The 17384-nt window shown below is 40.5% G+C and overlaps 1 protein-coding gene and 1 long non-coding RNA gene across 3 annotated transcripts; both read left to right on the plus strand.

The window, feature by feature from the left end:
* Nucleotides 1-9906: 9906 nt before the first annotated feature.
* On the plus strand, nt 9907-13233 carry LOC113361261. 2 transcript variants are annotated; one of them, XR_003365038.1, is made up of 5 exons: nt 9907-10106; nt 10370-10457; nt 10564-10654; nt 10751-10869; nt 12974-13233. It is a non-coding gene; the product is annotated as an uncharacterized LOC113361261 (long non-coding RNA). The 2 variants fall into 2 exon arrangements; XR_003365039.1 differs by lacking the exon at nt 9907-10106 and adding an exon at nt 10218-10275.
* Nucleotides 13234-13357: 124 nt separating this feature from the next.
* Nucleotides 13358-15975, plus strand: LOC113361262. The gene is made up of 6 exons (XM_026604560.1): nt 13358-13491; nt 14027-14126; nt 14261-14446; nt 14582-14935; nt 15100-15264; nt 15345-15975. The coding sequence occupies exons 2-6, from the start codon at nt 14064-14066 to the stop codon at nt 15492-15494; spliced, it is 918 nt and encodes a 305-aa protein (XP_026460345.1). The 5' UTR covers nt 13358-13491; nt 14027-14063; the 3' UTR covers nt 15495-15975.
* Nucleotides 15976-17384: the final 1409 nt, after the last annotated feature.

Below are 17384 nucleotides of genomic sequence, written 5' to 3' on the forward strand. Positions count from 1 at the left end.
CACGATATGGAGGGCATAGACCCGAAGGTATGCTGCCACCATTTAAAGATCGACACAAGCTTCAAACCGGTCCGACAAAAGATGAGGCGAGTCGCGCCAGAATTACAGACGGCCGTCGAGAAGGAGCTAAAGAACTTACAGGAATCGGGAATAATTAGGAAATCGCACTACCCACAGTGGATATCTAACATGGTCGTGGTACCAAAGAGAAACGGAGGAGTTAGAATCTGCATCGACTTCAGCGACCTGAACAAAGCTTGTCCGAAGGACAGTTTCCCTCTCCCAAGTATCGATCAACTGGTGGAATCTATAGTGGGGTACGAGGCACTAACGTTGATGGAACGCGGGGTATAACCAGATCCCGCTGGCTCCCAAGGATCAATAACACACCTCCTTCTTCACACCAAGGGGCCTATACTGCTACACCAATATGCCGTTTGGGCTGAATAATGCAGGCTCCACATATCAAAGGTTGGTGGGCGACATGTTTGAAGACCAGATCCACAACACCATCGAGGTTTATGTCGACGATATGCTAGTAAAAAGTTGCCTAGCCAAGAATCACATTCGAGACCTGTGGGAAATTTTCTGGACGATGAGAGAATATAAAATGGAAGTTAACCCGACCAAATGTGATTTTTGGGTCACATCGGGCAATTTTTTGAGATATATCATCACTCCAAAGGGGATAGAATCAGATCCCGAAAAAGTCAGAGCCATCCTCGAGATGCCGTCACCAGCCACAATAAAAGACGTACAAAAGCTGAACGGAAGTATAGCAGCATTAGGGCGATTCATATCTCGGTCGTCCGATAAATGCAAGGATTTCTTTAGCACTCTTAAAAAGGGAGAGAAATTCAAATGGACGGACGCTTGTGAGGAGGCGTTTCAGAATATTAAGCTACATCTTGCAAGTCTTCCAGTATTACAAAGACCCGAGCCATCGGAGGTCCTCACATTATACCTCGGATCAACTTCATATGCTATCAGTGTAGTCTTAGTTCGAAATGAAGGGAGCGAGGAAAATCGTGTTTACTTCATCAGCGAAACATTAAGTCCGACCGAGAAAAATTATACAAGGATGGAACAGATGATTCTAGCGCTAGATTTCGCCACCCTGAAGCTAAGGACGTATTTCCAATCCCATCAGATCCGCGTTCTCAGAAAATCACCTATTGAGGCGGTACTGGACAATGCAGGCCGATCCGGAAGGATCTCCAAATGGGGGCGCAAATTAAACAGTTCAATGTTTTCTTCGAAATGAGGACAGCAGTGAAGGCAAAAGTAGTGGCAGATTTTCCACTAAGCGACGAAGATGAAGTCGAGGACATACCCTGGATGGAAGAAGATCGAGAAGACCCGGCCGGCTTACTCGAAGCAAGTAGCCCATCACGTTGGGAAGTATTCGTCGATGGAGCGTTGAAAAAAGATGGATCGGTACTCGGGATAGTCTTTACCACACCAAAGGGAAGAAAAATGGTCCATTCGTTTAGATTGGAATTTAAGGCGACAAACAACGTCACCGAGTACGAATCTGCGATTCACGTCCTGAGATTAATCGTCGAGAAGGGCCTACAAGATTTAAGACTAACTAGCGACTCGCAGTTGGTGATCCGACAAAGCACATGCAAATACGCCATCCACGACCCGATTTTGCAGAAGTACTGGGAGCTCGCCCAATTCTATATCGACCAGATCCCCAGTCTCAAATTTCGCCACATATGCAGAAAAGATAATCGACACTCGGACGCATTGGAATATATTGCATCCCAGCTCACAGACCCAAGTGTGGAGGGTATTCGTGTCATGATACTCCTCGCCCCATCTATACCAGAGACACCCGAGGTGCACGTCGACGTGGCTATCAATACGACCGACTGATATCCGGACGAAGATTGGAGAAAGCCGATTCATTCATACTTGGAGACAGGCGAGTTACCCAAGGGGCGACCCGAGATCAACAAAGTGAAAAGAAAATCGGCCGCTTACGAGCTAAGAGATGGAATACTATACAGGAAATCATACCTGGGACCACTCTTAAGATGCTTAAGTAAGGAACAAGGCCAGACAATCTTGAATGAACTACACTATGGAGCAGCCGGAAATCACAGCTCGGGACGAAGTCTGTCAGCGAGAGCGAAAACGATGGGATACTTCTGGACGTATATGAACGATGATGCAAAACAAATGGCGCAAGCTTGCGAAGAATGCCAGCGGTTTGGTAAGAAGATACATGCACACTCAATAACTCTAAACTCGGTAGTAATCCCCTGGCCCTTCGCAAAGTGGGGGATCGATATCGTGGGACCATTACATGTGGGATCGGGGCAGATAAAATACTTAATAGTAGCGACGGATTACTTCACTAAATGGGTGGAGGCGGTACCACTGAGACATATCTGTGACAAGGACGTCTTCAGGTTTATTTGGGAGCACATCATATGTCGTTTCGGAGTACCGGCGGCCATCGTCTCGGATAATGGAAAACAGCTCCAGGGAGAAAACATCGACCTTCTATTTAACACCTACAACATCAGAAAAAGCAAGGCTACCCCCATATACCCTCAAAGTAATGGGAAGGACGAGATCACAAACAAAACTATCGCGGGAAATATGAAGAAAAAATTAGATGGAGAATATGGTGATTGGTGCGAAGAACTCTACAATGTTTTATGGGCCTATCGAACCACTCGAAGGGAAGCAACGGGGCTATCACCTTTCATGCTGACCTATGGAACCGAAGCGATACTACCTACTGAAGCAATGATACCCACCACAAGAACTGAATCCTGGAGGCGAAACATATCGGCAGATCTAATATTGTCCAAGCTCGATGACTTGGAGGAAACAAGGGAGATGGCGTTGCAAAAAATGGAGAATTACCAAAGGAGACTACAACGAGAATACAACAAACGAGTTCGACCAAGAGCGTTTCAACCGGGGTAGTTAGTGTTGAAATATCTAGTCGATTGGGAACGTGACAAAAAAGGGCGGTAAACTAGCGGCAAGGTCGGGAGGACCATACACAATCGTGTCTAAAGATGGCGAGGGAGCTTATCGATTACTCAAACCAGACGGCAAACCCGAGTTAAAACCGTGGAACGCTCAACATATGAAACTCTATTACTCACGAGGGGTTTGAGGTAAACAGGTAAACATACTTGTCATTCATTTCTTTAAAACCGCTAGGGGTAGGAAATATGACATGAGTGACCAATGGTCATTCGTACTCGGGGCAAGGCCAGTGAGGAAGTGCCGAGGTGACTTATACTCGAATGGTCATTCACACTCGGGGCAAAGCCAGTGAGGAAGTGCCGAGGTGACTTACACTCGAATGGTCATTCTTACTCATGGCAAAGCCAGTGTGGAAGTGTCGAGGTGACTTACAGTCGATTGGCTATTCGATACTCGGGGCAGTGGCAGTGTGCAAGTGCCGAGGTAGCCTAAGGGTACTGGTGGTTGGAAGACAAATACCAAAGGTTGTTAAGATACGATTTCTTCTCAGTTAGGTAACCTACTTACATCTGAAAGGTTATCCCCATTGCAGGTGGTCGTGACCACTTGCCCGAGTTGGTTGGTCGATAACCACTCGGGATTATCGGGCCAAGAACTAGGACAACTAAAACCCTTCCACTGAATCTAAAAGATAGTGATGAGATACCTCGGCTGGGACATGGTATCGGGCCCGATGACCCTCCTTGTTGAGTGTGTTCGACAGAAAAGGAACTAATACTAATGCATGTTACATCAAATGCAGATATGGAGCACAAACAACAAGATAGCAACCATAAAATTAAACAGCGTCAACACAATGATAAAGGAGGAAATTTTCAAGGAAAATAAAAAAGAAAAAAGAAAAACAAGCTTGGCGACGCAGCACCCCATTCAAAGAAGTTTTTCAAAGAAGCATGGGTCAAATGTTCAAACGAATTACAACCCGCGAAAAAGGGCAAATTAGTGGTGCAGCACTACAAAAGACATGATCAACTCCTGGGTGGAACAACTCCGCCTCCCCCCTTTCTCTGAGCAACCTCACGGTGCTTTAGCGTGATGTACTCGTTCACACCGGCCTTGATTTCCTCAGCAAGCTCGCTCTGATGAGCATTTCTCTCGTCCAAAATCTGCTGAGAAAGATGCTCGGACCTCGCCTCGGCAGCATGGAGCTTAACCTTCACCTCACCTTCGGCCTTCTTCCACTGCTCCACCTCTTGCCCGAGATTTTTCACATCTCGCTCCAGATCCTTGACACGACCCTGCTCGGCTGCAACAAAACATCATAAGCATATTAAACACGGAACATAGCAGAATACGGAGTAAAAACAACAAACTAACTAGGTCTTAAGGTCGCCCCAACATGCACTCCAGAGACCTGACAGAATTGGCAATACAGATTCTAACGACTCCACGGACTTGACCAACTCGTCCTCGGCCTTAAAAAGCTTCAAGGTTAACTCATTATATTATTGTTCATTGAACTCGTTCGAAGGGCAATATTTCTTGTGATTACTCCACTCGGACCTCTGACGGTTATAGGACAGTTGTAGCATCTATAAATGGGTTTGGGTCCACTCTAGGTCACTAGACAGCTTATCGAAACCCTTGGTCCTTTCAAGAAGATCTCGGTTGGACTGCTCGGCCACAACTTTTTCCCTCAAAATTCGTCGCCGATCTTCATGAAGATATCGATTTTGAAGCCTAAGGGAACCATTTTGACTCTCCAGATTATCGTCTAGTAACGTTTTATCACGAGCAAGTCTTTGAAAGATGCCCAAGCGGTCCCGTAAGTTATCTATCTCTTCGGGGACATACTCAAACAAGCGATATCTGTCCAATTCCTCTTGAAGTTGCTGGATCTCGGCCTCCTGTCGGTCTATCTTCCCATCCTTATTGAAAATTCGTTGTCGAAGATTCTCCACAAGATCTTTCTCGATATCCCACTTTCTCTTCATAAGCTTATACTCCGAAGAAGCGTCTAGATCTATACTAGATATTTCGGCTAGAAGAATAATAATTGACTCAGGACATTGGTACGAAGAACTCAATCAACACAACTATTGCAAACTATATACCTTGCGCATCAGCGAGTTTGATCTCCAGCTCACAAGATCGTTCCTTCTCCTGCTGAAGAGCAGCCTCCAACTTCCTAATCTCCTGTCGACGAAGAGCAGCCTCCAACCTCGACCAATCCAACGCCTACAAATTCCATCCCAAGACGAGATTAGTGGGGCCCGATAACATCCAAAGGAAAAGTGCAAACAAATCACTTACCAAATTATCAAAGACTGGCGCGATATCACGATACAGGGACACGGCAGCAATCATCTGCTCATCAGTATAGGAACCGAACTTCTCAGAGTGCAAGGACGTCTGAACACCCGAGGGAGACCCAACATCCTTCTGGGGAAACTTTTGGAGTGATGTTTGGGTCGTCCCCTGATCACCAGACTGCACGACAGGAGTCACAACAGCAGTCTCCACATAAACCTCCGCTTCCTTCTGGCCACCAGCATCCTCATCAAACAACTTATTGTCCCCGAATATATCGTCCTCATCATCTTGATCGGGGATATCGATCACAACGTCCGAGATTTTCAACACCACTCCCTTTGCCGACACCTTCCCCCGAGGAGGATTACGCCTTGGAACCAAACTTTCACTACCACGAGTATCGGACCCTCCATCATCTTCATCCTCGCGCCTAGGGAATTTCTACACAAGGTTCAGCGTCAGAACACGTGAAGGAAAAAAACAGGTGCAAGTACATGTACTTAGAATAAAAGCTATATGTTTGTTACCTTCCCCTGATCCTCCTCGACCCTTGTGTCAGCACTCCTCTTCTTGGAAACAAAAGCCGATTTGGTAGACTCGCCCTGAGGCTTAACCTACGAAAAGAAAGTAATCAGTACCCCAAGCCGATACGGCAGGAATCAAAGAAAGTGGAAAGAAATTAACATACCCTATCATCGTTAATCACCCAGAATGGATAAGGCTCTGCAGGAAATTGAGGAGGAGGAAAGCTACCATGCAAAATTTGGCCGCGAACAAGAAGTGGAACTCGGTCCCAGTATGGGTCATTGGTGTGGCGAGCACGCTTGTTGGAACCTTTACGAAGGGGATCAGCATCTAGCATTAGTCTGTCAACACCCTCGGGCATAGATTTCTGACGGTGAGAGCTAGCAGCAAAACCAGCAAGGTCGCCATTGGTAGCTGTCCCGCTCCAGTAGTTCACGATAAAATTGGCAAAAGTGTAATCGGGAGCGTCTCCAGGCTTATAGGTCGACCAATCGGCCGTAGATCCATGACCCTCGCCTCGGTCTCTCCACTGATTCATCAGACGGAAAGTGTTGTCATTCCACTGAGTCAAGGCCCGATACGGACGAAGCTGCGACAATACCTCATAGTAGAAAGGGCTGGCAGGGTTGTATAGAGGAAAGCGAAGGCCAAGTTCTAACTGCCCACGAGTGACGATGACCGCCTCGGACGACTGCTCATGCTTATCGACATCATTCTTCTTCAACACACCCGTTTGGCTCGAGACTAGGTTTACTTCGTAGTTTTGAAGACCGAATTCTTCCTTCAACTGTTCAATAAACTCATCATCAGACAAGTCTTCGGAGACTCTCTTATCAGCCCTACATGAAAAAGAGGGAGAATCATCAGGAAAAAGGGAATTTATAGCACGATAATCGTGATGGGAAGGCCTCTCAAGCCAAATTAAGGAATCAAGAGAAACAACATCGCTCTCGGAGAAGGTATCACTCACGCACCTTTTTTCAGTCATTGACGGAGAAGAAGTAGCCATGGCAGAGAGCAAACGGAGAAATATGAACTCTGATGAAGAGAGAAGTAAAAAGAGGAACCAACCACGACTGTCGCAAACCTCACCAACGGAAACAGCGAAGATGAAAACTGAGAAGATAAGAAGGTCACCGGAGTTAATGGCGTCGGCAAGGAAGGAAGGTGAAGAAGAAGAAAGAACAACGCTTGGTTTCTCTGAAAATGGCGAATAGAGGAAAGAGAACATAAAGGGAGATATTTATAGGATAAACTGTCTTGACCGGCAGCAGCGGTTACAAGTCATAAAGGGATGTTTATTGGGGAACTACATGGAGGAATTCTCGGCATGCTCAAGGACGTGGGAAGATGGAACGATTTTCTTTCCCTCGTGCCAAGCAAACGAGCGAAAGAAGGGGCATAAATGTAGATGTAGATAATCCACAGGGCTAGGTGGCAAGATCCTAAGCTATGATACACTAAAGAAAAAAGAGAGGCGAAGCACAGGATAGAACCGAACGGCGCAAAGAGCGAGGTATCACGTGGGTCGGACGTGATGGCCCAACAGTTGTCGGATGTGACGTGACATGTATCTCCTGACAGGTCGGCAAATGATCAGAAAGCACTCGGTCAGACGAAGGAAGATGGTCAAACAAAGGAACAATAAGAAAGAAGGGCGACATCGTGTTAACCAGACGATCAAGACTCGACCTCGGGTGAAGAACTATCAAAAACCAAGACTCTATCGGTCAAACCAGAAAGTCGGGCGAGCAGTGCAAGTTCGATAGGGAACAACTAAAATTGATGTAATGTGACCAACATTGTAATTTTGTTGTATGTCGACCTTGGCCTATAAATACAAGGGCTGGTCGAGAGAGAGAGGGAGGTTGAAAGAGAGAGAAACGAGACACTACATTCGAGAGTTTGAGAGTTACACCATTTGAGAAGGAGAGAACACCTTGTAATCAAAGAAAAGAAATAATAACATTCATCCTTTCACCCCGTGGATGTAGAAAATCATACCGAACCACGTATATCTTTGTGTCTATGTTTGTTGTGCATCTTTACTTAGTTTTAATTCATCTTTTATACCATTGGATGTAGTGTGTGGTTTTATGCCACTACAATCATCAACAACAATTCAAAATCAATCATCATCAATAACCCTTCCATCAGTCAAACCTAAAAAAGAAAAACAAACTCAATTCTCTAATTCTAATTAACGACCCAAAATCAATATATTGCAAATGAGATCGAAGTTTGTTATTTTTTCTCAATAAAGGTCGAAAAAAATTGATTCCAGAACCAGTTACGGTTGGCTTTTTGGTTTTCAGAAACCAATCGTAACTCGTTACAGTTGGAATTAGTGAGTTACGGCTGGTTTCGAAAAACCAAAAATATGAGTTGCGGTTGGTTTTTTGGTTTTCAAAAGCCAACCGTAACTCGTTACAGTTGGATTTTAGTGAGTTACGGTTGGATTTAATGAGTTGCGGTTGGTTTCAACAAAAACAAAAACATGAATTACAGTTGGTTTCAGTGAGTTACGATTGGCTTTACTGAGCTGCGGTTGGCTTTGAAAAAAAATCGTAACTTTTTTTTACGATTGGGCTCGTCAAACTAAATTTTCAGCCGTAACTATATAAGGATTGATTAGTCATTACTAAAAAAAATTGATAAGAGGCTTTTGAAATTATCATCTAATAACAAATTTTGTCTTATTATAACAACCCGTCTAATGGATTTCACAGCCCCTGTAATAAGCAGGGCTTAATTGGGGGCCCCAAGAAATAATTAGGGGCCTCAAAAAATTTATTCCCACCCAAAAAAAAATCTATTTCCACCCCAAAATATAGTGAAAATACTGTTTTACCCTTCACTAAACCTAAAACTTAAAATTCTATTAACGCTTAACTCTAAACCCCAACTCATTTTCATTTTTAAACCTATAAAAAAAATCAGTCCCCTCCTCCCCTCCCTCTCGACTCTCAATCACAACTGAAAAATAAGAGTCGTCTACCTCATAGTTGTATACCCTAACGATTTTTCATATGCATGTTATTTATATGAAAAATCGTTGATGTCTAGAATGTAGGAGATAACGACCATTTTTCTGGGTTTTGACGACCCCTTTTTATACACTAACGACTCTTGATGACCAAAAACATATCTCTGTCCAAAAGATGGAAGGATCGTCATTGTTTATTGGAGAATCGTCATGATATTGAAGTGTTTCAAAAACGACCCACAAAACGACACTCATAATTCTTCATTGTTTCTTGACGATTCTAAACAGTCGTTAATGCTTATAAAAGAGTCGTTATCCTCTTCTAAGATTCGAAGATACATTAGAGGGTCGTCAACGACCCTCATGAGTCGTATTTGTTGATTGACGACCCTAAACAGTCGTTAATACTTATAAAAGTCGTTATCTTTTTCTAATGTATTTCCACCATTAATGGCTCTTCAAAGAAGATAACGACTCTTTTGTAATCATTAACGACTGTTCAGCGTCGTCAAGCAATAATGACGAATTATAAGGGTCGTTTTTAAAACTTTAACGACTGTTAAGAGTCGTTATTGAAATACTTCACTATCCTAACGACTTTTCATGCGGATCCGGGCAAAAAAAATATGAAAAATCGCAAACAAAATTTTGAAAAAAAAAGGCTAAAATCAAATTAAGTGAGATTAACACTAATTAAATAAAATTATCACTATTAAATAAAGATAGATTAGTATTTTTTAAAAAATTGGATAAGAGATGACTCAAATTAGATTTTAATGATTTCTTTTGTCTTATAGTGTGAGGCTCCTAATTATTTTTCGGGACCCAATTAAGCTTTGATAATAAGATGTCAAAACACTCGTATGTTTCATTCACAGTGTTTTTGAATATTTGAGGCGCCTAAAACGTACGCTTTTTATGCTGCTGGTACCCAAACGGCTGGTGTTAGTGCATTTTTGAACTTAGTCTATTTTGACACGTAGCTACCTGGAGGGCCGAGGAAACATCGGGAGGGCTAAGTAGGAAAGAGTAAAAACTCCAAAGTCCAGGGACCCGGCCGGACCCATTCCCCAGTCGAACAAAGAACCCCGACTATCGTACTACGACTGCTTGTGAGAGAGAAGGAAGCTGCTTCCATTGAGCGAGGTTTCTTCGGATTCCTTCACATTCACAGAGTTACTACGACTGATTGTGAGAGAGAAGGAAGCTGCTTCCATTGAGCGAGGTTTCTTCAGATTCCTTCACATTCACAGAGTGTAAGTTACAGAGAGAAGTCAGGTCAAGATGTCTAAAGGTTCTAAGAAGAGAAGAGCAGAGAGAAATGAAAGTAAATCTTCAAACTCTAAACCATGTCTATATTTCATTGATTAGAAGCTAAATTTTGTTTGTAACTTTGATTTTATGGGTAATTATTTGCTGATTCCTTTGATAGAGGGTCAGAAACTAAACAATGAGGATGTTACTTCTTGTACAACTTCTGGAGACAGTGAAGAAACGTGATTCCTCTGTCTCTTTCTGATTTTTGTTTTTGGGTTTTTCGTCTGCAAATTTCTTGATATAGAGATAATCGGATTTTTTTATTTTTTTTAGGGTTTTAAATGGGGAAACCAACAATAACGGACTCAAGAAAGATCCAAGCATAGCTCCGTATGTTATTGTAGTCCATGGACCTCCCAAGGTAATAGTAATTACTGTTTCTTTACAGCAAGATAAGTCTTTTTCATATCAAGTCTGTAGTGGTAATTCGGACATTAAGACCATTTGGGTTCGTTTTTGTGTTCTAGGTTGGGAAATCTTTGTTGATTGATTCTCTAATCAACTATTATACTTCAAAAAATCATACCAACGTAGGAAAGACCATTATAACAGGATCAGGTATATTTAGCCTTCACTTGTTTTTTTTTTTTCTTTCTCAACGTAGTAGACCAGTGGTAGACATCGAGTAATCTATCTCATTGATTCGATTTCTAGGTAACCGGAGACGGATACAGTTTGTGGAGTGTCCCAATAATATGAATGGCATGATTGATGCTGCAAAATATGCAGACGCAGTGATGTTGCTCGTTGATGCAAAATATGGGTTTGAAATGGTAAGTCACAGTAAAATGTTCAGAATGTTCTTTTGTAATTTAATAATCATATATCTTCTTTGTATTTTACAAATCATAATCCACACTTGTGATATCGGAAAAAGTGGAGATTCGGCTGGGTAAGTTACTGCTTCTGAATTTCTGAATCCGAGAGTCCCTAACTTAGGAGTCCGACTTTGTGCACCACCTCTAAACCGGTGCACATTCCTCCCGTTATTATTGGTTTATAGCTAAACCGTAGTTGTCTGCTTATTTTATACTCCCTCGTTCCGATTTACTTGATGTTTTAGGGGTTTTTTTGTATTCCAAATTAGACGATAGTTCTAGCTTTTTTTCTTCAATTTTCACTAATCTACCCTACTTTGGAATCACACCAGAGAATTAATTCTCATGGGAATCAGCACAAAAATAACTACTCTAATTTTGAAATATACCCCATGAAGGATATATACCCAATCTTGTTTACTTCTTTACTCATCATCTCTTCGTCGAGTTCATCCCAATTAATTGTTACTGGATCGACAACTTTCTCTACAATCTAGAAACACAAAACTAGGTCATTTAATTCTTTAAGTAGGAATTAATATGGATATTATAGAAAAGATTTTACTCTCTCTGATATTTCTTAATATCCGTGAAAAACTCTACGACGTCAAGAAAATCGGAACCGAGGGAGTAATTTTTGTTTTAAAAATAAGTAGTATCCATTGGGAATTGGAGAAATAATTATCGGAACAACACGCCTTTTCTCTCTCTTTTGCTGTACTTTTATCTATCTTCTGCTCCATAGTTAGCTTTATCTATCCTCCATGATATCCATGAATCTTCGATTGAGACTTGGACTGCCAACTTATATTGTTATTGTTGATTTGCCAATTAAAGTTATCACTGTTGGGCTTTACATATTTGCTATAGTGGATTTCCAATTGAAGTTTGTATTCATTCGAATTACTGCTAATTAGATAGAAATAAGGGAAGAAGAAGCCGGACAGCAGGGACTATGCCGTTTTGATTGTTCAAAATCTGCATTACACAAAGTTTTTAATATTGAATAGTGGGTTTAGGGATTGGTGATATATAAGCTACAGAGGTTAGAACCTCACGACGGTCCAACAACAATGATGTAAAAATGTTTTGAGTTTGAAGTTCCATTCTCCCATTGGAAACCCTCACTTGATTTTCTCTCATATATATATTAGAGAAAACTTTCCCATTCACCATATTTAGTTGCAGTAGTCTTCCTAACCCCCTAATTATAGAAGGATGAAATTTATTTAGTCGATCAAAAGTTCAAAACTCACAATCGTAGTATTTCATGATAACTCTGTTTCGTAGTGTTTCATGATAATTCAGTTCCTCACCGTATTACTACTTTTATCATTCCTAATGATAGCAACTCATGAAATTCGGTGTTCAATAAATCCTTCGTCTTGATCATCAGAATCTGTTACTTTATTTCCGCCACCAGATGATTATGTTCTGACCTTATTTGTATGAGTAGTAGTACCCATATCTAACAACAACGTTAAACATGAGCGACTCATGAAACGACTCATAGACAATATTCATATAACTTAACACATGATAGGGAAGACTCCCTCGAGAAACAAAAAAATAAGTGATAAAGAAAGAAGAACTGGAGAAGTCTGGCTTGACGATGAATTTTTTATTCATACGGATTATCCAGTTTCCAATGTGGATGTCGTTTTAATATCAGAAATTATAAACAACTTAGATAACCAGGGTTGGAAGAATGGCCTGTAGGAAAGGGGGGACGTGCACCCGAGGTTAAGAGGGGTGCACAAAGTCGCACTCCTAACCTAGTCCCTAAATGGTAAGTCTTGGTGTAACACAGCTTTTTATACATTACCTGTACGTCTCCATAATTTATAAGATTATTTAACTTGTGCATGCATACATTTTTTTTATAAAATAATGTGGTATTGGTTAACCTTATTTCATTCTTCTCTGAGTTAGTTTGTTGCAGAAACTTTAATCTGTACATACAGTCGTCAGTGCAGTGTAATTTTTATGTGTTTCAAGTTTCTTGAACTTTAATGGAAGCTAATCAATATGTACTGCAACATGCTTTTGTTGATTGTAGGAAACATTCGAGTTCCTTCACTTCTTACAAGTTCAGGGCATACCAAAGGTTATGGGGGTGCTTACAAATCTGGATAAACTTAAAGATGAAGATGCACGCTCAACAACCAAAAAGTGCCTCATCCGAAAATTTAGGGAACACATATATAAAGGAGCAAATGCATTCTGCTTGTCTAGTTTCCATTATGAAAGGTGAGTATATGTGGACCAATATATGTTCTTGCACCTATCATATGGTATGGTTCATGTATTTATGAATCCACGCAACCCGTTAGTAAATTAAGGAGTTTTCATTATGATTTCTTATCCAAGTATCAAGAGAGTGATATTCAGGAATTGGCTGACTTTTTATTGGTCGAGAAATTTCCAACTTTGCCATGTCGTGCTAAACATCCTTATATGCTAGTTGATCGTCTTGAGGATATGACTTCCTCAGAAGCACATGTGGTTGATAATGACAAGAGACATATATTACTGTGCGGTTATCTTCGAGGTTGTGATATCAAGAAAGGAACCAAGGTACATTTTTTTAGCTGCCCTTGTTGATTACGAACTTGCTTTTTATTTTCATCATTGATCTATTTCCTCTTGTTCTGTCTATTTTGTTCACAAGAGCGTATTCAATTAAAACATTCTCCTAATCACATTTGCTCATACTTTTGCATGGCAAGTTTCATTTTTAGACCATTTTGTACCCTGTCTTAATTTTCTTGAGTGTATTTGAGAAAAGAATAGAAGGTACCAGTTCTAGTTGAGCTTTTCCTAGAATTTCTGTGCTTGTATGCGGAGCTCATAAACTGAAGAATAATAAGAAAAGAGGTTCACAAAACAGAAAATGTCACTAGTTAAGCTAATGCTAAGTTGTTTGAGTAATTTGATATTTTGGTCATCTTTCCGGTTCATGCATTAGATTTTTTTCCATTTTTTGCTTATTATTCTGTAATGAACTTACAAAGTTACGTACCTCTTGTTTTCACTTCTTGTGTAACAACATGTACTTGCATGTTGTTCCGTCAAATTCTTGATGTGTATGACTTAGCTGGTATTGTTCCAGGTGCATATTGCTGGTGTTGGTGATTACCCTTTAGCTGATGTTACAATCTCCGCCGACCCTTGCCCTTTACCAGTTACCACCTGACAGCCATGAACTCGAGGTACCCACTGAAGATATTTTAGTTTCTACGTTTTATGTGAAATAAATAATTCTTCATATCTATATTCTGAACTCTAAAAAGGCGATACTTGATTTTCGTACTTTTTGTGGGAATGATACTCTGCCCGGATGCAGATTAATATAGATGAAAACAATCTTGATGTGGAACCTTACATGGAGACCGAGAGTTTCAGAGTAGGGACTTACCTAACGTTTAAGGTTTTTGGCGTTCCTTTTGAGATGGTTCCCGATCGTGATCCCTGTCAGCCTATTCTCGTAGGAGGTATCGGCCTTGCAGAACAGACTGCTGGATATATGCAGGTGAAATGCCTTCCCTTAGTTTTCCGTACTCCAATTTTCAGTTGTACTGTTTATCCACACCCTTTGCAACTTGCCGGTATTGACAGTTTTATGCAAGGTTGCTAACAGGTTAACTTGGTTCTGGTATGCATCCAGATACTCGAGGATAGTCCGGCTCAGACACGGGGGACGCTTGAACAACTGCTTGCTGTTATCCTTTTCGAAGAAGTGTTGCCTTTTGGTTGGCGGTCACGAGAGAAATGTCCTTTAAAAGCTTACCATGGAACAACAATAATTGCCGTGATTAACAAGTCAGGCCTGTATTTTATTGTTGACGGGTTATTATTTCCTCTCGAGTCAGTCAACACTCCACAGAAAAGGAGAAACATAAGAAAGGAAGATAATTCAAATGCTGCTGGTTCAAAACTTCCTTATATAGGAAAGATGTTAATTGCACTATGTGGTTCAACTATATTGCAGGAGTTTGTTATTCATCACCTCACTCCAAAGGTGATTTGTTATCATCTTTATTTTTATATACTTTTACGTTTTTCTGATTTGGTTTTGGTAGCTTGATGTGGGTTTCATTAGTAGCCTACCCCAACTTGTTTGGGGCTAAAGGCTCTGTCTTTATTGTACAAAGATTATTAATGTCGTTTTGATTTCATGTGCAGATCAAAGATCACTCTTGGACACCGCAACAGTGTGCTACAGAGACAAATAGATTACTGACAACCCATGTCATAACCGATGAGGAGAGGAAGCAATTTAAAATACCCAAAACCATGGTAATTGGATCTGGGGGTTGGGGCTGCGGATTGCTATTTGGTTCATATGTGGTGAGTTGAGCTATAAAAAACAAGTGAATTGTTGTATTTTGCATATGATTGATTTACTGATCATGTTCTTTGTATAATAGAGTGGGGCTCCTAGCCTTTACTTTGCAGATGAAAGAGAAATCACACGTGTGTGGGATATTCAAGATTTTGAAGGAAGCCTTGAAGATCTCAAACATGATGATAGACAGTTTGCCTTCATTTGTCGAGGTTCAGGTCAGAACTTTGCTTGAGAAACATTATATGAGTACTGTTATGCTCACAAAGCGGAAGATGATAATGAGCTCGACAAAGATGGTCATTCACTTGATAGCGGCGAACTTTCACTGGATGACCATGTCTTTATCTTACTTCATGGAATGAAAAATTCCTGTAAGGATAAATTAACGGGAGGCTACATGACTTTACGGCACATGTCTCCTGATGGAGTTAAAGTATTGCATCCTATTGTGCATGAGTCTGACCTTAAGCAATCTATGAAAGCTTTGCAAATACATCCAGATGTGCAAGAGATTGCAGAAATACTTGGTATTTTTGAAGATTCGGACGAAGAGTTGGATGATTTTGAAGATTCAGACGAAGAGTCTGAATGAAAAAACGAAGAGAAAAGTTACTTTTTGTGAATAAGCAGATGAAAGATGGTTATGTTGTTTATACACTGGGAATTGTCGAGAAAAGTATGACTCTGTCATGAATTATACAATTGCTAATAGCTACGGAATTAAACTCGAGATGATTTTTCTTCATGTACTTAATTTTTCCTTTCCATTTTTGAATAGGAAGGAAGTTCATGGGTTACTGACGTACCTCAGACCCACTGGACATGAACATTATAGGACGGAATACTGTACAACTATCACAAAGAACTACAGTAGCGTTTGAACTAAAATGGCCATAGTCAAGGTTTATGATGGCATCATGAACTAAATGGCGTTAGAACTGTACAACTCTTCACAAACTTTTATGTGCAGTTTCTGATGCATGGTCAGCATACCTGTTTGAGTTTAAACTGAGCCTAAGCGTATGTATTATGCTAGGCTAACTAAAACTTACTAATTTAATTTAAGACGATTGATCCATTAATCATGATAGATTAGTTGCTTGATTAGTGCATTACAAATTTTTAAATCAGTGGATAAATATCGGTTGGTAGGTGAATCATTTTCCATTGATTATAATTATTTTTGAAGTAAGATCGTGACTTATTTTACTAATGGTGTTTTTTCTGCTAGCTTACTCGATCGTCTAAATTGTTGAACCCTAACCTTATAGAAATGTACTTGAGATTCCTTGCGAGGATCATAAAATTAATCTTATCCTTGTCAATGCAGATAAGTTTCTAAAATTTGGATTTGATGGATGTAGGTCCCATCATCACCGTTCCTAAGCAGCAATGATTCTTTCATTTGTCTGTAACTCTGGAATTCTTCCAATGCATCAGCAGTTGTCTTCAACATTTTCTCAATAATAAGCAAAAGCTTTATAAGTTCAACCTGGAGGCAAAGAAAGTAAATTAGAATTTGTCCACTTAATAAGAATGGTAGAAAATTGGAGGAAGAAACAAATCACATACCACATAGCAAACAATTTGTTTGAGAATCCAAATTTACTTCTGAATCTAAGCAGTTTGTTTATGTATCCATCATATCCCTGCATACTGGTCGAAGAAAACATCTCTAAGCAACATGTGTACCGTGTATAAAATACACGGAAGGTCCATTAATCAAGCCCGCTAATCAAGCCCGTAAAGAAGATTCTAGAAGTTTTCAGAAGTCTTGTTGCCCAAGTTGCTTGCATATCAAGTTTACATCAAAATTAGGGTTACATAACACTATAAAATATATGTATTTTAAACCCTAAGAGACATGGAATTTTAGGTTAGCTAACCCAGGGAAAATTATTGTATCCTACAATCAATAAACTATTTCTCTGTTCTCCGTGGATGTAGGCAACACTTGCCGAACCACGTTAAATTCTTGTGTCTCTTTATTTTTCTTCGATTTGTTTCATAACCATAATTTATTTAATCATCATCAAATCAATCGTGTTTTGTGCCTAGAATTTATTTTGGGCACAAACATTGGCGCCGACTAAGGGGATTCGTGAAAACAACCGTGTTTTAC

This window comes from Papaver somniferum, chromosome 3 (genome assembly GCF_003573695.1).
Source record: "Papaver somniferum cultivar HN1 chromosome 3, ASM357369v1, whole genome shotgun sequence".
In the NCBI taxonomy this organism is placed as follows: domain Eukaryota; kingdom Viridiplantae; phylum Streptophyta; class Magnoliopsida; order Ranunculales; family Papaveraceae; genus Papaver; species Papaver somniferum.

Coding starts and splice junctions, on each gene's coding strand:
- LOC113361262 (XM_026604560.1), top strand. CDS start 14,064: ATGTTACAATCTCCGCCGACCCTTGCCCTTTACCAGTTACCACCTGAC. Junction 14,127..14,260: donor CTGACAGCCATGAACTCGAG/GTACCCACTGAA, acceptor GCCCGGATGCAG/ATTAATATAGATGAAAACAA. Junction 14,936..15,099: donor TTCATCACCTCACTCCAAAG/GTGATTTGTTAT, acceptor TTTCATGTGCAG/ATCAAAGATCACTCTTGGAC.